Here is a 24,692-nt window from a genome sequence, read left to right on the forward strand (position 1 = left end):
CGAAATACCATGATGATACTTTTGGCTATTTCATTGACATAATCACATTAAGAAGTATACTAGTAATGATTTATTTTGAACAACATTTACATTTATTACATACAGTAAATATGGCCTGCCATATATTTAAGTCACAACCTATACAGATAACAATTGTGTATTCAAAAGTATTGTTCAAATAGACTGTTATGCATTGTAAGGGGAATAACTCTAACTTTATATTTCTCTTTATTTGTGTTTTACCTTTATTATTTATATTGATACTCTAATACAAACGTTCTCAAATTTGTTCTCTATTTAAAAAGTGCTAACCAATGACTGTCCAAGAAGCATACTAAGACTTGGTAAATATTAAATGTAAAGTCTATCCTATTCGTCCATTTTCATCGCTTGAATAATTATCGTATTCTCACCCATTTGCACATGAGCTCTTGAAACACTCGTCAATTATGCTTTGAAATAAAATAAAAAAATCAAGGAAAAAGAAACGAACAAGAAAGTAATTCAGTGATATGTTTTAAACAACAATACTAATTATAAAAGTAATAACTGAAAAAAAAAAATGTTTCTATTATGTGTGCATAATAAGTTCTAACAACGATGATAGATATAGTGTCCATTTTGACAAAATGATCATTTAAAATAATATCGTATAACGTACAAAAATGAACTATATGTCACGTGACATGTACAAACATAAACTACATACATGAGAGAAGATATCTATGGAAATTTTGCCGACAAACACAACTTTTAACTTGTCTTGTAATAATTTTGTAAACATAAAGATGTATTGATTTTTGTGAGTGCATGTCGCCGCATGTTGTTTTAGGAACATACAAATCAATCATTGTATCAGAGCATGCATTTTTTCCCTATTCTGTATTAATGTAAATCAATATTATACTCTACTTCATTAACAAATTGTCTATTACTCTAAGGAATATGTCAGTTATGAAATATATAGGAAAACATAAAAAAAACAACTTAGTCAAATTGCTATAAGTTCAAAACATAAATATTTAAAGTCACAGTTCGCAAGAATTGATTGATTAGTAATTGCTTCACGCCGCCTAAGCACAAAACGAGAGTAACAATTACAACAAACAGAATATAGAATATATGTTAGGTGCCACGTAAATTTTTTTATTAACGTTGCACAATGTTTCATCAAAGTAGTTCTGGTGATTGAACTGACATTACATAATTTGTCTTTAATTCTCATTTTAAAGGTGAAGCATAACATTTTATTTTTAAATCTATAAAAGAAACTCAACAATAGAACAATATAATCTCAAATTTAGATTTTATAGAACGGAACAAAATACAATTTGTGATTCAATATAAAAACCCAAAATGTAGAACAATACAAAACACAATAAAATATATATTTCCTTATTTTAACCGTTCAAAATTGTTGACAATGGTACTTTGAGGACATGATACACCTTATCTTTATACAACTGATATATCTAAAATGAAACAGTTTGTTGTATACAGTTTAGCCAACACTATAATGTTGACTGATCTCATTGACTATTTATCTACGGAATACTGTTTCATAAATATAAATACTCTATCGTATGGTACTGAAGTCTAGGAGTTATCTTTCTTAATTAAAAGTTCTTCTTTGTCCTATTTCTGTCAATTGTGTATTGACACCAAGTAATGAGGTGATAAAATATTTTGATTTATCAAAAACGTTCGAAATCTTGTAATCTATCTGAAGGTTCCACACTTTCACACATTGTCCTGTCTTTCTTTCTCTTCATTTCTTCCAGTCTTTCTTTCAGTCTCCTTTCTTGTGCCTCTTTTTTAGCTGTCAGTCTGCAAAATTTGAATTATAAAGTTTAAGAAACATAAATTATGAAGTAAAAAGAATAGTTTTAAATGCATGCAAATAAATTGTCTTTGTTATGTTGCATCACTTATACATCATTTATTTTGTCCTGTTATGGACAGAAATGTCAACATTCAAATATGTTTCCTTACCACATCATATATGAAAGATATTTATAACTGAACACAGTTCAGCAAGGATGCTTAAAACGAAATGTTTCTTTAAATTATATGATGTTTTAGTGATTTAAAACCCTGGGGGACTGTAACTTTATTGTATGCCTTGGTGCATTAAAAAACCCAGTCAAAACTACTTACATCACGAAATACAATTGTTTCGTGTTATGCTCAAAATACTATTGATTTCTGAGACATTTTAAAATCATATTTATCCTTATTATACATTGATGTTAAAAAGAGAAAAAAACAATTTATAAACACCAATTGTTTTAAATACAACAATGTAGATGTGTATGCTGTTAGTTGACTGATTGCAAGAATGACATTTCCTGGCTCATGTACACTTTTACTTACTGTTTGTCCATCATTAAAGCCTTCTCTAATAATTCCAGGGCTTGTTCCTCCCTCGACTTATGTGTTTCTTTCCTTCTTGCCTTTCTTTCCTCTAGCAATTCAGTTTGCCTGTATCTTTCTGTTGCTAACTTATTATCAGCAGTCGACAGATTCTGCATAATTGCATCGGTTTCCTGAAATAAAAATATGTTTATTGCGTGTTATGAATAAAAAGACATGAAATATAACCATCAATTAAACAGAAATCCAATAAAAATCAAAATAAAACATACTCAGACCAAGACAAGGTGCATTGAATAGACAAAGACAATTACTTCGTTATCTTCATCAATAGACCATGATCTTTATTAAAGCATGTAGTTATCTTCATGGAGAGACAAAAATCTATAGTACATGTTGAAAACTTAATGAGTAGACGGGATATTTGTCTTCATGCTGATATCGTCACCATGTTCACTTACCCTTCCGGAGCACCTGAGATCACCCCTAGTTTTTGGTGGGGTTCGTGTTGTTTATTCTTTACTTGTCCATGATGTGTCATGTGTACTATTGTTTTTCTGTTTGTCTTTTTCATTTTTAGCCATAAATTACTATTTCCATCAAGGTTATATGGTCGGGTTGTTGTAGCTTTGACACTTTCCCTATTTCCTTTCTCACTTTTATATGTAACATAAATGAAATATTCGTGTTATATTTTCGTGTCTATAGTCCTTACAGCAGAAAAATGTCATAAATAGATATTTTAATTAAAGAATTTTTTTGTAGATCACGTGCGTTATCTTCTTATGATGATTGGATTACCACAAATAAACAAAAATAGAAAATGTTAATATGAACTAAATGAACAGATAAAACTTAAATCAGTTATCAAAGGAAATCACATATTTACATGCATAATATGTGAGAACCATGATCAGTTTTGTGATGAAAGCCACGCAATATCTTGATTTGAATGGTTAGGAGGAGGTATACATATGCATTAAAACTGTATGCGGCATAAACTAAAGTCTGAGCTTCTGGTAACATGTGATAGTAGGTATTCATTCATTATTGAAAGATCGAACAGGGTCAGTAAACAAAGATTAAACGATGTATTTGTTTCTACTTTTCAAGATTTAGAAAACAGCAACAAACGTCACACAACGTTTACAAAATTTTGGTTAGAAAAAAATTAACCCGTAGACAGGACGCTTACGGTTTAAAAGAATGTATTCCTTCTCCCAAACACCAATATAGAAAAAAAAATTACGAGCCCATGGATTCTTGATAATTTGTATAACGATTATATTATAATTTCAGTTTGACTACCACATGTGAACATAAGAATTCTTTTACGTCTTAATGATAAAGGATTTTAGTTATCCGATGTATTTTACATTTGTTCTTGATTTTTTTTTTTTTTTGGTGATATTGTACCGTTTTGACATTGGTATATATATTCACACATTTGTGTGAAAACGAGAGCTTCATGAATTGACATACACCTTTACTACATGTCGAGAACTTCATGAACATACGATAACCTTTACCATCTATTAAACAGAAATCCAACAAAAAAAACCAAAAAACATAAACAGACCAAGAGCTGTGAATAATCCATTGAGACTTTTAGGGATTTGTCATCGCTATTTTTGATAGTGAATATCTATTTTATCAAGGTTACATGTAACATGAACAAAGATTCAGGCGATGCTTTCGTGTCAAAAGTCCTTACAGCAGAAAAATTACATAAATATATCTTTTAATTAAAGTAGTATTTTGCAGTTCACGTTCCTTATTTCCTAATGATGATAGGATTACCACAAATAAAATATATCTAAATCCGCACAAAAATAGAAATGATAATATGAACTAAATGAACAGATAAAACTTAAATCAGTTATCAAAGGAAATGCATAATATGTGAGAGTCATGATCAGTCATGGGATTAAAGCCACGTTATAGCATAATATTGATGTTCTGGGGGAGGAATAAAATGCATTAAGCCTGTAAGTGTCATGTACTAAGGCTGCATTTCTTTCTAACCAAAATTTTGTAAACATTATGTTGCGTTTGTTGTTGTTTTCTACACGCTACGACAGTAGAAACAAATACAACATGTAATAAGTCTTTACTGACCCTGTTTGAACTTTCAATTAGGCATTAACATGTTGTTGGTAAACAGATTATTTACAAACATAGAAAAAATATATCGTTTAATCAAGTTCAAGTTAGAAACAAATGTAGCGTTTGTACTAACAAACGATGGACAACAAACTGTAGACGCATCTTTAGCGATTGCATAGTTTGTCAAAGTTTATGTAAACTTTGCAAACGTATGTTAGAAACAATTTATCAAAACATGTGCGCGCTTAGTCAGGACGCTTACGGTTTTAAAGAATGTATTCTCCTCCTAAACACCAATATTGAAAAAAAATTACGAGCCCATGGATTCTTGATAATTTGTAAAACGATCATATTATAATTTCAGTTTGACTTCCGCATGTCAACATAAGAATTCTTTTACTTCTCACTGATAAAGGATTTTAGTTATCCGATGTATTTTACCTTTGTTCATGATTTTTGTTTATGATATTCTACCCTTTTGGACTTGGTATAAATATTCACACAATTTTGGGAAAACGCATGCTTTGCGGATCAATTTCGCAGGAAAATTGTTGAACCTTCCATATTGATATCCGCTTAGCAACTCAATATGGAAAATATCAGAAATAAATTACAATTTCATATTGCTTATTACTTATTCATAACGGTTTTGTCATTAAGAATGGCTTCGAGTAAGTATCAGATATTTAACTGATTCTATTTTTACAATTCAATGTCATTTAAACAAAATGGAAATACATCTCTTAATATAGTTATTTCAATATTTTTAGAAATGTTCATTTTGTAAATAAATAAACCGTTCAAATCTTAGTAAATCTTAGTGAACAATAGCTCATCATTATTACTAAGATAATTATAATATTATCAAAGCAAATTGGAAATTGTAGATATGCCAAGTATGTCTATGTCATATTTAGAGAACATGGGTCATGAGGATCGGCGTTTAATGCAATAACTTTATTTTATTTTCCCCCATATATTGATGATAACAGCAATGATTTCTTTTACCCCTTATATAGATGATAAAATCAATAATTTCTTTCCCCTAGATTTCAATGATAAAAACAATGATTCCCCCCTATGTCGATGATAAAAGCGATGACTTCTTTACTCCAGATATCAATGATAAGAGCAATGATTTCTTTTCCCCAGATATCAATGACAAGAGCAATGATTTCTGTTTCCCCAGATAGCAATGATAAGAGCAATGATTTCTTTTCCCCAGATATCAATGAAAAAAGTAATGATTTCTGTTTCCCCATATATCAATGAAAAGAGCAATGATTTCTATTCCCCAGATATCAATGAATAAGAGCAATGATTTCTTTTCCCCAGATATCAATGATAAGAGCAATGATTTCTTTTTCCCCATATATCAATGATAAGAGCAATGATTTCTTTTCCCCCACATATCAATGATAAGAGCAATGATTTCTTTTCCCCAGATATCAATGATAAGAGCAATGATTTCTTCCCCCCCCCCAGATATCAATGATAAGAGCAATGATTTCTTTTCCCCAGATATCAATGATAAGAGCAATGATTTCTTTTCCCCAGATATCAATGATAAGAGCAATGATTTCTTTTTCCCCAGATATCAATGATAAGAGCAATGATTTCCGTTTCCCCATATATCAATGATAAGAGGAATGATTTCTTTTCCCCCAGATATCAATGATAAGAGCAGTGATTTCTTTTCCCCAGATATCAATGATGAGAGCAATGATTTCTTTCCCCCCAGATATCAATGATAAGAGCAATGATTTCCTTTCCTCCAGATATCAATGATAAGAGCAATGATTTCTTTTCCCGCGATATCAATGATAAGAGCAATGATTTCTTTTTCCCCAGATATCAATGATAAGAGCAATGATTTCCTTTTCCCCATATATCAATGATAAGAGCAATGATTTCTTTTCCCCAGATATCAATGATAAGAGCAATGATTTCTTTTTCCCCATATATTGATGAAAAGAGGAATGATTTTTTTTCTATATATTGACGACGAGAAGAGCAATGATTTCTTTTTTCTATATATCATTGATAAAAGCAATGTTTTCTTTCCCCCATATATCGATAATAAGATCAATGATTTCTGTTTCCCCATATATCAATGATAAGAGCAATGATTTCTTTCCCCCAGATATCAATGATTAGAGCAATGATTTCTTTTCCCCCATATATTGATGAAAAGAGGAATGATTTTTTGACGACGAGAAGCGCAATGATTTCTTTTTTCTATATATCATTGATTAAAGCAATGTTTTCTTTTCCCCATATATCGATAATAAGATCAATGATTTCTGGTTTCCCATTTATTGATGATAAGAGCAATGATTTCTTTTTTTCTATATATACTAGTCAACAAAAGAAATGATACAAGACTTTTTTTCAAATTAAAGATAGAGTTTTCCGTTCGTTGGACCAATATTGAAAGTAGTAATACTTAATCATTATGGAAATATAAATCCGTTAAATTTTTTTTTTTTTTTTGCTTTTGTGACGTTTTTTCGCCTTTTTTTTTTTTTTTTACAAAATTTACATAAAACGACAATTTTAAAAACAGAAGTTCCAACTAGTGATGTCAACCTCTCATTTAAAGGTAAAGACAGTGTTTGCCATCAATTTGTTTTTAAAAATCATACAGTTTCTTCGTTTAGTTGTTAAGCAAAGTTTGGTCCTACGAGAAATCGTTAAAATGTATACATTATCAACTGATTTACCACAGACAGTATGTGTAAAGTGATATTCAAAAAGCGGTAGCAATCTTAAAACTAATCAGAAGATTCCAAATTTACTGTGTGTTGTTTTCATATCTAAAGCATTGATTTGAGACGAAATAAACAAATTTTTTTTTTGCATTTTCTGAGATTTCAAAAAACACTTTTTTTCCTAAAAATTAGAAAAATCAATATTTCAACCCATTAGTTACACCATGAAATTAACTTGATTACCATATTGATTATTTCTAAACAAATTTGAAATTTAATTTAGTGCTTAGAAAATTATGTGTCGATTTATTTTTCAACTTTCCGCAAAACTAATATGCACCCTTTGATCATTTACACGGAATTTAGATACTTCCGACAAGTTTTGATTTTCATTATCACATGTGCATACATTGCAAATGAAAGCTTTTTGAAATAGTGTATCTCATTTTTTTTATATTAAAAACTTTTTGATAAATTTTATTTCAAAGTCGTGTATCGTTTCTTTTGTTGACTAGTATATCTTGATCCTGATGCACGTTCCTATGATATTTTTGGAAGAACTGTTGAAATGATATGTAATATAAACACATAATTTTATCTAGTCGTATAAAATGAAGTAATCGCATACTAACCGCTTGTAAAGCTTTCTTGCTCATTATAGGGCTTGGAGTAGGTAAACTTCTTGACGACTGAGAACTGATGGGTCTTTCAACAGGTGCCATGGATGGTACACTAAGTGATGAAGGACTCCTTGATTCATTAAACTGAAGCCTACTTTGTTCTTTCCTTTTCATATAGTCTTTGACACTTGTTTTATTCTCATCCGATCGTTCGTCTATAAAGGAAATACGTGAACTATTTCTGGACGACCTACTTTTCCTTCCTTTCTCGTCTAGGTACTTGTTGACACTATTCCGTTCGTAGTCCATACGTCGCTGTTCTGTAATAAGAATAACATGTAATTAGATTAACAGGTAATAAGAATATTAGGTAAGAAAAATAACAGGTAAGAAAAATAACAGGTTAGAAAAATAACAGGTTAGAAAAATAACAGGTTAGAAAAATAACAGGTAATAAGAATAACAGCTGATGAGGAAACATTATTCAATTATCGAACATGCAAATAGAGACTTATGTATTCTCCTTTTTTTTTATTATATATATATATATATTCCTATTCCAGCAAAAACATGTGAATATGGTTTATATAGACACGCAGGTACCCATTTTTAAATAATGCTTTCTAAAATGTAGGGTTTAACATTATTTTGATATAATCGATATAATACTTAGAATATTTGACTCTAAAGGTTTTTTACGTACCTAACATTCTAGACTCTGCCCTGAGTTGTTCGGTCTCGTCCTCAAAATCCAACATTGTTCCCCTTAGTTCCATCCGACTTTCTTCTATAGCATCAATCATGTCCTCCGTTTCTTGTTCGAACAAATCAAGAAGACTCTCCACAAATGCTTTCTAAAATAAAACACATAACGGTTAGCGGATGTAGTATTGATGATGTTCTTACTCCCTGGTAGTAAAAGCATATATAATACATGGGTAAAAGAAATATTGCAAATGGTCCAAACAAATAATGAGTGGGATAATTAGTGACTCGTACATAAACTACATATAAGATAAAATGATTGTCAAAATGTATCTAATACTCATCTGATTAACAGAACAATGTTTCAGTATCTTATACAGTCAAAGAAGTATGTATACCTTTCCAGTAAGAGGATGTTTTAACGTTCTACTATTCTTGTGAATAGTTCAGGTGTTACGCAACCTATATAAAATAATTCCCTTCCTTTGCAACGTATAATTCATTAATAAGACAATGCTTCAGCTTGCATAGCTCTTTGGGTCACCGAGACACTCACGCTCCGACAATAGTTCCAGTATATAGTTATCAAAGGTACCAGGATTATTATTTAGTACCCCAGACGCGCGTTTCGTCTACATAAGACTCATCAGTGACGCTCATATCAAAACATTTATAATGCCAAACAAGTACAAAGTTGAAGAGCATTGAGGATAAAAAAATTCCAAAGTATCTTGTACGGTAAAAAACTTAAATCAGATCTTAAGTTTTGACTGTATTTTACCTCTTCATAAATTTGCACGGTTAAAAATTAAATAAGAATTGGAGTTTTAAATACTCAACCTTTTCTTAAACGGTAAAACAAACTTAAACTAGACTTTACAGTTTTCGTTCAGTATCATACTATTCTTTTAGTTTTGATTGTATTACAATGACAGACTTGTTCACCTGGCCGTATTTGGCACAACTTTTTGGTATTTGAGTCTTTAATGCTATTTAACTTTATACCTGTTTGCCTTTTTAACTATTTTGATTTGAGTGCCACTGATGAGTTAAAATCATTATATATATGATACAAAACAGTCATATAGAATATATAATCATAAGAAACAGTAATATAGAATATATAATCATACGAAACAGTAATATAGAATATATAATCATAAGAAACAGTAATATAGAAAATAGAGACATGTTTAAAACTCATTATATCATACGAAACAGTAATATACAATATATAATGTAATACGAAACAGTTATATAGAATATATAATGTCATATGAAACAGTAATGTCTATAGAAGTATGGATTATGTTGACATTTTACAATGTTTTAGTAGATTAATTATTTGGTACTTTGTATATATTTGAGCTTTAGAATTAATAATTTATAGAAAGGTTGTCCAGGATGCGTTGTCAGGATTGAATTCTGATATATTCAAGGAAGAGATGTGTTTATCATAAACCGGATCTTGATTATCGATGTTACTGTATATGGAATAGTTAAATGTTTCGTTAATGTTACCGACATGTACTATTGAAACTATTTAGAACAGTTGACTTCGTGTACAGTTCAATATCTACTTGAAAGAAAGCCATTATAACACAGTCCATCTATATTGATGATTTAATAATTTCCTTGCTAGGTGAAATATAATTAAATTAACAATGAATAATATGTACATTGCAGAATCATTGCACAATTAAGTGGTGTAATGGAAATTTACAGATATGTGATCTACACCGTTTTAACAAGACATAATAAGATGCGATGCTAAAAGAGCATTTCAAGACATTATACAATTATTGAATTTTGATGACGTTGGTAAGTCATTGGATCAACTGAATTCAAAAGTTAACAATTGTTTTATTAATATCTGTCTTTTTATCCTTTTAAAATTTGTATTTGCTCGAGATACCTTTGCCCGCGTTTAAAAACTGGTCACTGTTTTATATTATATGTGTGAATGTGCTCTGTAGTTGCTTATTATCATGAGTTTAGAAATTCCACAAATTAAGTAAACTAAAAAAAACCCAAATACACCTTAAAAAACAAAACAATCAAAAGCAGAGAAACATACACCGGGAAAAAAAGAATAAGAAATAACCTCTAGGAATTTACTTAACGTCGTGAACATTGCCTTAGAATATCTATATTAAGGTACACGGACGCTGTTCAAAATCTATTTAAGATACTAGAAGGTGTAAGCTGCTATGTTTAGGCTCTATGGTATTGGTTAATGCGACCATGATGAAGATTTTCAGAGAAGTACTGTTTCGTGATCACTGATATTGGTAATCACAAAACGGTACGACTTGTGAATGTGTTTTCTTCTCTTTTTTGTTTTTTTTTTGTTAATGTGTTGTGTTTAAAGATTTTGGTTTGATGTTGCGTTTGGTAGTGGTGTTTCAATGAAGGTATAGTAGTGTTGCAATGTAGATAAAGTGATGATACAATGTAGATATAGTGGTGATACAATGTAGATATAGTGGTGATACAATTTTGATATAGTGGTGATACAATGTAGATATAGTGGTGATACAATGTAGATATAGTGGTGATACAATGTAGATATAGTGGTGATACAATGTAGATGAAGTGGTAATCAAATGCAGATATAGTGGTGATACAATATAGATATAGTGGTGATACAATGTAGATAAAGTGATGATAGTATGTAGATATAGTGGTGATATAGTGTAGATATAGTGGTGATACAATGTAGATATAGTGGTGATACAATACAGATAAAGTGGTAATCAAATGCAGATATAGTGGTGATACAATGTAGATATAGTGGTGATATAATGTAGATATAGTGGTGATATAATGTAGATATAGTGATGATACAATGTAGATAGAGTGATGATACAATGTAGATATATACAAAGTGGTGATGTAATGTAGATAAGAGTGGTGATACAATTTAGATATAGTGGTGATACAATGTAGATAAAGTGATAGAAATAATTGTTTGTGCGATCTTAACTTCAATAAAGAAGTAATTTTAACCGTCCTAAATAATCTATTTTGGACAAAAAGAGATAAATTTGCATTCTACGTCATCAATAATTTTCTGAAACAATTTTTGGTTCTAATCAATCTCCAATTTTCGTATCGAAATAGGTTTCCGTGTCATTTGGAAATAATGTTAATTACATGTTCAAAGGCCAGGGTTCCAACCATCTGTCATAATACACGAAAAAGAGAAAACAAGTGCCAATTTAAAGAATGGTTAGATACAATTACAAAATCAATGTAGTCTTTGTAATGCTAGGGATCACTTTTAAGTAATATCGACCACTACTTTATTTTACTTTCAACTTAATACCAAATAACAGCTCACTATTCGATAAAAAGGTGTGTTTACAAATTTAAATTGTAGTTAGTAAGAATTTGCATCGATATTGGTTAAACCTGGGAACATTTAAAACTTAACAGCATCAATATTCCTGAGGAAAAAGACAATGACGATCAATAATAATCCAGGACTTTATTTAGAGGTGGCAAAGGGTATCACAGACTTCAGATGTTCATTCTCTAGTTTGTGTCCCATGACCTTCACAACTTGTTATAAATAGTCGATCATACTCTGTTTTGTGTCCCATGACCTTCAAAACTTGTTAGAAATAGCCAAACAATGATATGGGTTGAGTCCAATGGCCTTCAAAGGTTGTTAGAAATAGTCAAACAAGGGTTTGTCTCCCATGACCTTCGAAGGTTGAAAATGTAAATGAACTTCTCTGGCAAGTCGTCCACTTGAATTACATCCATAAACTTTTTTGGTATACTCTACTGAAATATTTGTTTTGTGTTTCTTAACACTTTATAGTCACATATCTCTTACATATCTACCAGTTTAGATTTTGTGAATTGTTGTAAATAAAGGCAATAGTAGTATACCGCTTTTCGAAACTCGTAAATCAACTGAGAAAAAACAAACAAATCCGGATTACGAACTAAGACTGAGGGAAACGTATCAAATATAAGAGGAGAACAACGACACAACAGAAACGAACTAGAATATAACAAAGATCATTTTCCTGACTTGGTACAGGACATTTTAAGAAAAAAAATCTTAAATGGTGGGTTGAACCCGGTTTTGTGGTATGCCAAACCTCCCGTTTTTATGGCAATGTTAAATATAACATTAAAATGACATCATCACATGACAGGACTACAATACACATAAATGGGAGAATATAAGGGACAGAGAAACACACGAAAAATAGCCAACAAAAGGTACCAGGTTTAAAATTTAATTCGCCAGACGTGCGTTTCGTGCAAAAAAGTTTCGAAGAGCACTGAGGACCAAAAGTTCCAAAAAAATTGTGCCCACTACGGCTAGGGTTTTCTGCCTTGGATAAGAACATCCTTATTATTTAGAATGATTCATACATTGCAAACAGTATAAAATGACTATATAATAGATATAGATGATAAAACTGAAGTGGTGACTAACTTCAGAATAAAAATGGATACATTAAAAAAACAATCTACTCCAGCACACAAAAATACACAGCCGAGTTAGCTTTAAACGTCCATCTCTTTAAAAAACACGAGACATAGTTTTGTTGTTTATTTTTGGTTCTTTTTTATGATGTGATCGATAGAGATAGCCAATGAAAGATTGTGATTAAAAGGGAATTTGTATACTAGTTTGAATCTCGGTCTATTTCTGTAATTTATTCTTACATACTTTTGATTTTTTAACTCTGTATGCGTACATTGCCTATGAAAATTTGTTTAAAATTGTTTGTATGCACATTGAACATCAAATTTATGTGACGTATATAATTTTTCTAACGTCAGACACTCAAATCAATCCATGTGTTCTTAGACAGTAGATGTTATTGTGTCCTGTTAAATTGTTCCCTTTAAAAAGTTTTGGATTCTCATATATTCTATGTATAATTTTTGGACTAGTTTGAATCTCGGTCTATTTCTGTAATTTATTCTTACATACTTTTGATTTTTTAACCCTGTATGCGTACATTGCCTATGTAAATTTTAAAATTGTTTGTATGCACATTGAACGACAAATTTATGTGACGTATATTTCTGTAATTTATTCTTACATACTTTTGATTTTTTTTAACCCTGTCTGCGCTCATTGCCTATGTAAAATTTAAAATTGTTTATAATCCAGGTACTTTGGATAACTATTGTATGCACATTGAACGACAAATTTATGTGACGTATATAATTTTTCTGACGTCAGACACTCAAATCAATCCATGTGTTCGTAGATAGTAGAAGTTGTTGTGTCCTGTTAAATTGTTATACGATGATGACTGATGTTCCCATATTTTGACTATTTTATTGATTGTGACTGTTTATTTAACGCATCATGTAAATGTAACGGAATTTGATGAGACTGTTATTAAAGTGAGAGGGTTAGCGCTATAGAACCAGGTTTAATCCACCATTTTCTACATTTGAAAATGCCTGTACCAAGTCAGGAATATGACAGTTCTTGTCCATTCGTTTTTGATGCGTTTTGTTTTTTGATTTTGCAATGTGATTATGGACTTTCCAAATTGATTTTCCTCTGAGTTCAGTATTTTTGTGATTTTACTTTATACTACATCACGTGTCTCTGCCTATTTCGTTTGTGGTTTATATTCAAATGATTTGTCCTTAAGAAATCTAATTGATAGTTCGTTTATCTATTTACTATATTGTCTGGGGGTGTAGTTAGTGTCTACTCGCGGGAGGTTAATAGTTTAACCTATTGTATGGACAGCTACTGTGGACTTTTTTTTTTATCTATTATTAAGTTATTAAGTTATAAGCCTTGTAACTTTGATAACTATTCACACCATTGGGTCCATACGTTTTGTCCCCGAGGGTATTACCAGCCCAGTAGTCACCGCTTAGGTGTTGACATGAATATCATTTAAATATGGTCATTATTCTAAATTTACTGTTTGCAAAAGTATGAATTATTCGAAATACTAAGGTTTTTCTTTTCCCATGCATAGATCACCTTAGCCGTATTTGGCACAACTTTTTGGAATTTGTGCCATAAATGCTCTTCAACTTTGCACTTGTTTGGCTTTCTATCTTTTTTTAATCTGAGCGTCACTGCTGATGTGTCGTATACGCGTCTGGCGTATTAAATTATATGCCTGGTACCTATGATAACTATTTACTTTTCAGTGTCTTTTGTATGTTTGTCTTTGATTGATCCATTGATACAGTCCGCCTCCTTTAACTAATAATATCAAATTAAAATATGAACTGGCTTCAACTACAAAAAGATCAGTTGAACAGCACTTCGACATAATCCGACAGTGTTTCTTCGTTTTTAATGATTATATCTTTCTTACTGCTGCTATGATAAGCGGATGTGACGTCACTTTGTTTTGAAACAGCGTGTTTAGTTTTGGTTGAGTAAGTAGACAGAACACGGAATCGATCACATAGCTCTTTCAGTCTCATTAATATTTCCGATTTACCTGAAATCTGACAGCACAATTAATAGGATTAACCACATTCCGTATGGTTCAATATCCACACAAGTTAAATCTAACCAGTTCTACAATGTAGGAATCACGAAGAACCGTAAAGGTTGTGCACTGAAGTGTATGTTGATTTATTTATACTGATGGGTTGTTGACTTTTTCGCAATATTCCTTTTTTTTTTATGAAAGGATCAGTAGGTTCAGAAAGACCCCATTTTGGCCCCAAAATATAGCAGTTTTAGAAAATTGTGAAAATGTAATCATTAAGCTATATTTTAGAAAAAGTATGATTCTGCCACAAAAATATGAACTGTTTTTGACAATACAATGCAAAAATATCGCGTTCTAGCATCATAAAGTCATGCTAAATTACTGAAATCTTCAATATTTAGGCATTTTGGTTAATTTTTAGACAATTTCCGTCTAAATGAAAGTGGCCGCATTCGTGTTTATTCATAATATTGAAATGAAAGTTGTATTTGATGATAATACTAAACATATATAAAGGTTGAGGATGAACACGGATACGGCCACTTTCACTTTTTACAAAAAATCAACTGAAAAGTGAAGATTTTGACATATTTGATAGATTTTTCATATTTGAATCAGAGCGTTTTTAATGACTAAATCAGTTTAAATCTTTCATATAAACCAATCTAATCAATTGAAATAGACACTTAAGTGTTTAAAAAGTGTCCAAAAACATTCGTTAGATTAACCTGAAATTTGAGGCCAAAATCGGCCCTTACCGGACATACTCCTTTACACGTACTAATCATTGTAAAATATAGGCATCAAGGATACAAAAAATTGAGAGATAAACGTATTCAAAAGTGGAAATATAAGATAATGATGGTATTAATGCAGAAAAAAACACACTAAAACCCCAAACAAAACACAAAACAAAACAAAACAAAAAACACAAAACAAATTCAAACCAAACCAAACGCAAAATAAACTCCCTGAGAACATGAAACTGAAAAAAAAATCCCCACAAGTTATTGACGAAGATTTAAAATATATCATTGTTTATCTAAGACTTTGAATGGTGATCTAAAACCAATTGTTCCTTTTTCAGGACTATGTTGGTAGCACATCAATAAAAGTACTTAGTCTGACATTTAAATATTGACTGTTAATGGAAAACTATTTTTGATTCCACTACAGATATTAATTATTAGATCAATCGACACAACATTGTCTTTAACATAAACAATCACAATACAAATAATTTGTCTATTAAAGCGAGGTAAAAGATACCAAAGGGACAATCATAAGTAGATAACTGACAACGCCATGGCAAAAAAAAAAGCCCATAAGACAAACATCAGAATATAAAACACAACCTTGTAGCCTGCTTAACACGAGCCAGAGCAAAAACCAGGGGTACAACTGCTATTGGATAAAGTCTTGTAGATGTTCAGTTTCTTATCTTTACAAATACATTTAAATTAATTTAAATATATCAGAAATTTGTGCTTTTATGTATATTTGATATTGTTAAATCATGTGTACAATTAATGCATGTTTTCTATGCATCATTGACATTAGCTGTAATAAGAAAGTAGTAGAGAATAGGTTTAGCATTTATTTAATTTCTACTACAAAGGAAGGTTGTTTGAATTTATCGGACCATTGATAAAATATCACGTTGTGATTGGTTAAACGCCGTCACGTGGTGACCCCCTATGAGACCGTAGGGGGTTAGTAGGTTTCATAGGGGGTTCATGACGCGTTAATGGCGACGTCATCTATTAATGTTGTTGCGTTTCGTTGTTTATTTTTCAACAAAACGACGCAGAAAAAGGTCCAGCGTTCGATAAATTCGTTATACGGTTAACTACTGACCCCTTACGGATCCATAGAGGGTGAATAAAATTCATAGGGGACTCGGCCTCCGGCCTCACCCCCTATGGATTTTACTAACCCTCTATGGATCCGTATGGGGTCAGTAGCGAACCATATAACTTATAGTATGAACACAAATTAAAAAATACACCAATCAGAACCAGAACCGGTTACTATATACCTCAGGCATTGAATTGTTACTATATACCTCAGGCATTGAATTGTTACTATATACCTCAGGCATTAAATTGTTACTATATACCTCAGGCATTGAATTGTTACTATATACCTCAGGCATTGAATTGTTACTATATACCTCAGGCATTGAATTGTTACTATATACCTCAGGCATTGAATTGTTACTATCGTTTTTATACAGGTGAGGATTAGCAATGGATGAAAAACTTTGTGGGTTCTAGTATATTAATCGTCCATAGAAAAAATGTACAATCAAAACAATTTCAATTTATATAAAAAAAAAAAGAAGATGTGGTATGATTGCCAGTGAGACAACTGTCCACAAGTGATCAATGACACAGACATAAACACTTAAAGGTTACCGTACGGCCTTCAACAATGAGAAAAGCCCATACAGCATAGTCAGCTATAAAAGACCCCGACATGACAATGTAAAACAATTCAAACGAGAAAACTAACGGCCTTATTAATATTTAAAAAAATATAAATTTGTTTTCAGATAATATGCAATTCTTTTAATCATTGCTCGGACTGATGTAACCTATCTTTTTGGTCCTTTTTAAAACCGTTTGAAGAAAACAAACCAAGGAAGACAGTGGTCATTTCAGTGTTCAAGGTCGATTATTGGGACAGTACAATAAGAAAATAAAGGTTTCTCGTTTTGTTTATATAGATCAGACCGTTGGTTTTCCTGTTTGAATGGTTTTACACTAGTAATTTTGGGGTCCTTTATAGCTTGTTGTTCGGTGTGAGCCAAGGCTCCGTGTTGACGGCCGTACTTTAACCTATAATGGTTTACTTTTTAAATTGTTATTTGGATGGAGAGTTGTCTCATTGAAACTCCTATATCTATTATATATATATTATATATACAACTCATTCTTAAGATACTTCTAATTTGCATTAATAAAAAGGAAAGAAAAGTACAAAGATTGCTAAAATAAAAATAAACAACCCGCACATGTGAACAAAGTATTTTTATTTTTTTCCTTTCAACTTATTCGCACATGTGCACTGAGTCTTTTAATATTTTTTTAAACAAACCTGCACATGTGACCTGAGTCTTTGATGTTTTCCTTTAAACATACCCGCACATGTGGACTGAGAGTTTTGAATTTTTTTATTAACTTACCCACACATGTGCACTGAGAGTTTTGAATTTTCTTATTAACTTACCCACACATGTGAACTGAGAGTTTTGAAATTTCTAATTAACTTACCCACACATGTGATCTGAGACTTGATTTTTTTCGTTTCATTTACCCTCACATGTGAACTGAGACTTATTTTTTTTCATTTAATTTACCCGCACATGTGAACCGAGTCTTGATTTTTTCTTTTAATTTACCCACACATGTGCACTGAAACTTGATTTTTTCTTTTAACTTACCGACACATGTGAAATGAGACTTTTGTTTTTTTTCTTTTAACTTACCCGCACATGTGGACTGAGACTTTTGATTTTCCTTTTAACTTACCCGCACATGTGGACTGAGAATTTTGACCTTCCTTTTAACTTACCCGCACATGTGGACTGAGTCTTTTGATTTTGCCCTGAATATCTGGATTTTTTAGTAACTCTTCCATAGCGGTATGTCTGTAACCAAGAAATTGACAACTCAAAAGTTTGTTAAATCTCAATTAAGCAATGTTAACTAGTCATGAAAGTTCAACTGCAATAACATGTTTCAAAATGAAGTACGTTTAACTGCTACAAATCACCACATCGTAAAACGTTTGGGAATCCTGCAATTTAAAAGCTAATCAATGCTATTACTAATTCATAACCGTCATAGAACTGTCACAGCGCCATCTGGTAATCGATAAGACAAACAATGCATATAAACAATGGTTGCTATGGAGAAAATGATTTTAAAAAGATCTTATCGATATTTCAATACTTAAAATACTAAGTCTTATATATAAAATCTCGGTTTCTATGAACTATTTCTTTTTTGTTTGGTATCAAAGAAAAAAATCGCATTGACACAATTGAACCATAATTACATTATACTAACTTTAAACAGGTTAAAATCGTTAGAAATAAACTATTGTAATCACATATCCCAACAACTGTTAAAAAGGAGTGTTATTATTGATAAATATGTACAGCATACGAAATAATATAATACCGAATCACTCAATGGAAGGTGTAATTCTTTGGTGTAATTCTTGGGCTTCCCGGTATTCCCTGTCTAGATAGCGTAGATAGATCTAGTAGAGTAGTTAATAATTGGACCACCAATGCGGTTTTAGAATTATTTGCCTATACATAAAGGTAAATGTCGATGAAACAATAAATCTAATCAATGTTAGAGATAAAAGAGGAACTTTTCGTTGTTCTTACACTATCCTTATTCATCCTCGAGACAAGGTATGAACTAACATACATAGTGGTTCCAGTCTGGAATATTTGACGAACTTAAAATTGACAATGGAATTATTGAATATATCAAAGAGACAACAACCAGACCATAGAAAGAAGGTCACCGATAGGTCCTCAATGTAACGATAAATTCCCGCACCTGGAAGGCGTCCTTCAGCTGGCCCCTAAACAAATATATACTAGTTCAGTGATAATAAACGCTATACTAATTTACAAATTTTACACAAGAAACTAAATTTAAAATGATACAAGACTAACAAAGACCAGAGGCTACTGACTTGGGAAAGGCGCAAAAATGCGGCTGGGTTAAACATGAATATGAGATATCAACCCTCCCCCTATACCTCTGGTCAATGTATAAAAGTAAATGCATAACAATGCGTACACTTAAAATTCAATTCAAGAGTTGCAGGTATACTTAAAAGTTGGGCACCCAACCTACATGAGATCAAACATAAAAAGTTAATAAACCCGCGAAAAGAGATTAACCTGAAACATCGAATCGATCCGATCCCAGAGAAGGCAACGGAGTGTATATCTTCCAGTTGACACGATATTCCAAAGCTTGACTATCCTACCATGATTTCCTGGGTTAAGCGTTATTATACCAATGGTTAAATATGGTAAAATCTTTAAGAAATTTTTTCGGACGCCATCACGAGTAAGGGAATATGTATTAGGATCAATATGCAGCAAAGATGGACATATTTTAGATTCAGTTTCACAATCTTATAATGCAAAAAGGAAACGTACAAAAATACAGAACTCCGAGGTTTCAAAAAGGAAAGTCCCAAATCAAATGTCAAAATCAAAAGTTAAAACACATCAAACAAATGGTTAACAACTGTCATATTCCTGACTTGGAACTTCTTAGCAAATGGTGGATTAAAACTCATTTATAGCTAGCTAAACCTCTCACTTGTATGAAAGTGATCTCGATATCATGAGAAATACGACTGAACATAAAACATCGTGAATATGCATGTATATTTCTTATAACAAAGTTCAACAAACAATTTCTGTATTTAAAATGTACCAACTGTTCGTTAGAAATAACTTTTGATCAGTGTCGTCAATATTGAAGGCCGTAAGATGACCTATAATTGTTAATGTCTGTGTTATTTTTGTTTCTTATGGAGAGTTGTCTAATTCGCAATCATACCACATGTTCGTTTTTTTTTTTTTATGTAAACGCTACAGTCAGATAGATTATTTTAAAGGAGTTTATTGTTGGGTTAACAAAATAGAGATCGACACTTACAGAGCCTTTCAGTATGTGTTGGAATTAATACTTTGGATCTCATGTTTTTTTCACAAAAAGTATTTTCAATTTGAAATGATTAATTTCCCCAAAACAAATCACAAAAACCTGTCTTTCGATATAGGATACTCTACATAAGATTTATCCCTACTCCTATGATCTCTAATGAGGCTACGAAAAATGAGAACTTACACGAAATAGGGAAAACAAAACAGTTGTCTCTGGTTATTGACTATATATATATATCACGTTCAAGTATAAATAGTTTGAACGATCATCTAGAGCAAATGAAGTAAAAGTTTGAAATTGATTATTTATTCTGTTTCAGCTATATCGATTTGTGTCATCTAAAGTTGTTTTAATTTTAATGGCTTTAGATTACACACACATTCTCTTATTTCTGTTTATTTTACCTTCTAAGTACTTTTGTATTGATTAATGTCTACTACTACTACAACAGAAAGGATAGTTAATTCAATGTAGAGAGAAAATAAATTAAAATAAATTCATTTCAGTGTTTTCTTGTTTATTCAGCGTTTAGGTAAGGACTATATACGTCCCTGGTTTAGGTAACACCACGATGACGAATTAAGAAATAGGGGATATAGCTATATATAGTGTCACAGTCAATTTTTGTAACTTATATATCACTATTCACCGCTTCAAGTTGAATAATGAAACATAAACTATTTCATTATTCTGATTTCATTATTCATTTTTTAACATATAGTGAACTATTTCATTATCGAATTTTGAATTATGAACTATGAATAATGGACGTACTTCAGCGCGGTCGTTTAGGTCCGTCTAACTGTTTAACTGATAATGTTTCCTATTTTAACCGTGAACGACCAATTATGTATGAATATGATAAAATGTAACAAAACACTTACTAAAGAATATCACCAATGCTATACATTGAATAAGTTTATTAGTTTCTTACACATGTGGCACTAAATATATCAACAATATTTTTCCATGCAAAATGGTAGTATTATAAATTTTAATTGATGGATAAATATGGTACATCTAAGCATTTTTTAATCATTCATTTGTAATCGTCTCAAAGAACTATCGTCCATTTTTTAATTTTCACAATGAAATTGAAAAGCAAATCAATTAAACAAAAAAAATAGTTCTATCATTCCAAAAACATTATTCAAATTCAAATTCAAATATTTTATTGGACAAAGCACATATGATACAATGCGTATTCCAAGATATAAACACATTAAACATGACAATTTATGCAAATACAACATAAAGAAAACATTTGAAGTACCAATTATATATATAATATCACAGTATTACATAGTATTATACTTATGGTAGACCAACTGACATTAGATTATTATTACGAGCTTCAAAAGCTTGACTAAAATAACTACATATTTGTCTGGTGTTAACTAGATTTACTGGATTAAGTAAATAGATCGTAGATTGAATATCATCATCATTATTAAGGTTTTTGAAAATATCAAACTTCTCTCGAAGGTCTTTATATAGAGGACAATGTAAAAGAAAATGAACTTCATCTTCCACTTTATCTTTACAAAGTTTGCAGTATCTTTCACTTGCTAAAATGTTTGGTTTGCTATACCTCCCAGTTTCAATTGCAAGTGAATGTGCACTTATTCTAATTTTTGTAAGCAGTGACCTATCATATTTTTTAATATCAAATCTTAAGTAAGCTTTCAAGTCAAATGATGAGCACATTTTACTATAAAATCTTAGTTTACCTGTGTTATTAGATTTAATATTCTCAAGTTGACCCAAAATCTTGCATTTATAAAAGTTTTTCAGTGAGTCCTCAAACATATTATGTGATATTTGAAGTGAATCAAAGTTGATTAACTTTTTTAATTTATGTAAGGACTGTACCCAGCAAGCGCTCTTTAGTGTATACAATTTTTTTTATCTTCAATGAATGCAGATTTTAATAGATCAAATTTTGGGTTGTTTCCAACTTCAATGTCAGTTAATCTAGCATAGTATTTAAACATTAGTTTATATGATATAAAACACACTGGATATAGCTCAAGTTCTGTACGTAAAGCTAAATTGGAAGCCTTACCATGAACACCAAGAACATTTTTCATAATCATATTCTGAACCTTTTCAAATGGTAGTTTATCAGCAGTGTCAAGATTTATATTAAAATCTGAGATCCAAATTTCAGATCCATAAGTCATAATTGGTGAAATTAATGAGTTGAAAAGTCTTACCCATTTTTCCACTGCAATACAATTAGAATATGGTAATTTTGATTTCAAGGCGAAATATGCCTTACGTGCTTTATCAGCAAGATTTTCAGCTGCTATATTAAGTTTACCTCTATTGTTGAAGACTATACCTAAGTATTTATATTCCGTAGCAGATTCTAATGGTTGGGGACCAAAATAAAAATAATGTTTATCTAATAAAGATCTATTTTTACTATTTGATAAAATCATAGTTTGTGTTTTCTTGGTGTTCACATTTAGGCCCCAATCAATACATGGTAGTTTATTGACTATATTTATATATCACGTTCAAGTATAAATAGTTTGAACGATCATCTAGGGCAAATGAAGTAAAAGTTTGAAATTGATTATTTTATTCTGTTTCAGCTATATCGATTTGTGTCATCTAAAGTTGTTTTAATTTTAATGGCTTTAGATTACACACATATTCTCTTATTTCTGTTTATTTTACCTTCTAAGTACTTTTGTATTGATTAATGTCTACTACTACTACAACAGAAAGGATAGTTAATTCAATGTAGAGAGCAACTAAATTAAAATAAATTCATTTCAGTGTTTTCTTGTTTATTCAGCGTTTAGGTAACACCACGATGACGAATTAAGAAATACGGGATATAGCTATAAGATAAGATAAGATAAGATAAGATAAGATATTTTATTTTCCAATTATGGGCCCCAAAGGGCATAAACATTACAACATCAATAATTTTTTTTCATAATACAATACAAACAATGAGATATATAGTGTCACAGTCAATTTTTGTAACTTATATATCACTATTCACCGCTTCAAGTTGAATAATGAAACATAAACTATTTCATTATTCTGATTTCATTATTCATTTTTTAACATATAGTGAACTATTTCATTATCGAATTTTGAATAATGAACTATGAATAATGGACGTACTTCAGCGCGGTCGTTTAGGTCCGTCTAACTATTTAACTGATAAAGTTTCCTATTTTAACCGTGAACGACCAATTATGTATGAATATGATAAGGTGTAACAAAACACGTACTAAAGAATATCACAAATGCTATACATTGAATAAGTTTATTAGTTTCTTACACATGTGGCACTAAATATATCAACAATATTTTTCCATGCAAAATGGTAGTATTATAAATTTTAATTGATGGATAAATATGGTACATCTAAGCATTTTTTAATCATTCATTTGTAATCGTCTCAAAGAACTATCGTCCATTTTTTAATTTTCACAATGAAATTGAAAAGCAAATCTATTAAACAAAAAAAATAGTTCTATCATTCCAAAAACATTATTCAAATTCAAATTCAAATATTTTATTGGACAAAGCACATATGATACAATGCGTATTCCAAGATATAAACACATTAAACATGACAATTTATGCAAATACAACATAAAGAAAACATTTGAAGTACCAATTATATATATAATATCACAGTATTACATAGTATTATACTTATGGTAGACCAACTGACATTAGATTATTATTACGAGCTTCAAAAGCTTGACTTAAATAACTACATATTTGTCTGGTGTTAACTAGTTTTACTGGATTAAGTAAATAGATCGTTGATTGAATATCATCATCATTATTAAGGTTTTTGAAAATATCAAACTTCTCTCGAAGGTCTTTATATAGAGGACAATGTAAAAGAAAATGAACTTCATCTTCCACTTTATCTTTACAAAGTTTGCAGTATCTTTCACTTGCTAAAATGTTTGGTTTGCTATACCTCCCAGTTTCAATTGCAAGTGAATGTGCACTTATTCTAATTTTTGTAAG

At 30.8% G+C, this 24,692-nt stretch overlaps 1 protein-coding gene across 1 annotated transcript in view; it reads right to left on the bottom strand.

Moving 5' to 3' along the window:
* Positions 1 to 55: 55 nt before the first annotated feature.
* Positions 56 to 24,692, bottom strand: part of LOC134698324 (uncharacterized) — a 37,302-nt gene continuing 12,665 nt past the window's right edge. Inside the window, exons 3-7 of the mRNA XM_063560484.1 lie at positions 18,547 to 18,622; positions 8,514 to 8,664; positions 7,823 to 8,130; positions 2,374 to 2,546; positions 56 to 1,827 (exon numbers count right to left, since the gene is read on the bottom strand). Of these exons, the coding sequence (XP_063416554.1) occupies positions 1,695 to 1,827; positions 2,374 to 2,546; positions 7,823 to 8,130; positions 8,514 to 8,664; positions 18,547 to 18,622 (841 nt within the window). The 3' untranslated portion in view covers positions 56 to 1,694. The remainder of the gene's footprint in view (positions 1,828 to 2,373; positions 2,547 to 7,822; positions 8,131 to 8,513; positions 8,665 to 18,546; positions 18,623 to 24,692) is intronic.

Source organism: Mytilus trossulus, chromosome 1 (assembly GCF_036588685.1).
Source record: "Mytilus trossulus isolate FHL-02 chromosome 1, PNRI_Mtr1.1.1.hap1, whole genome shotgun sequence".
NCBI lineage: Eukaryota > Metazoa > Mollusca > Bivalvia > Mytilida > Mytilidae > Mytilus > Mytilus trossulus.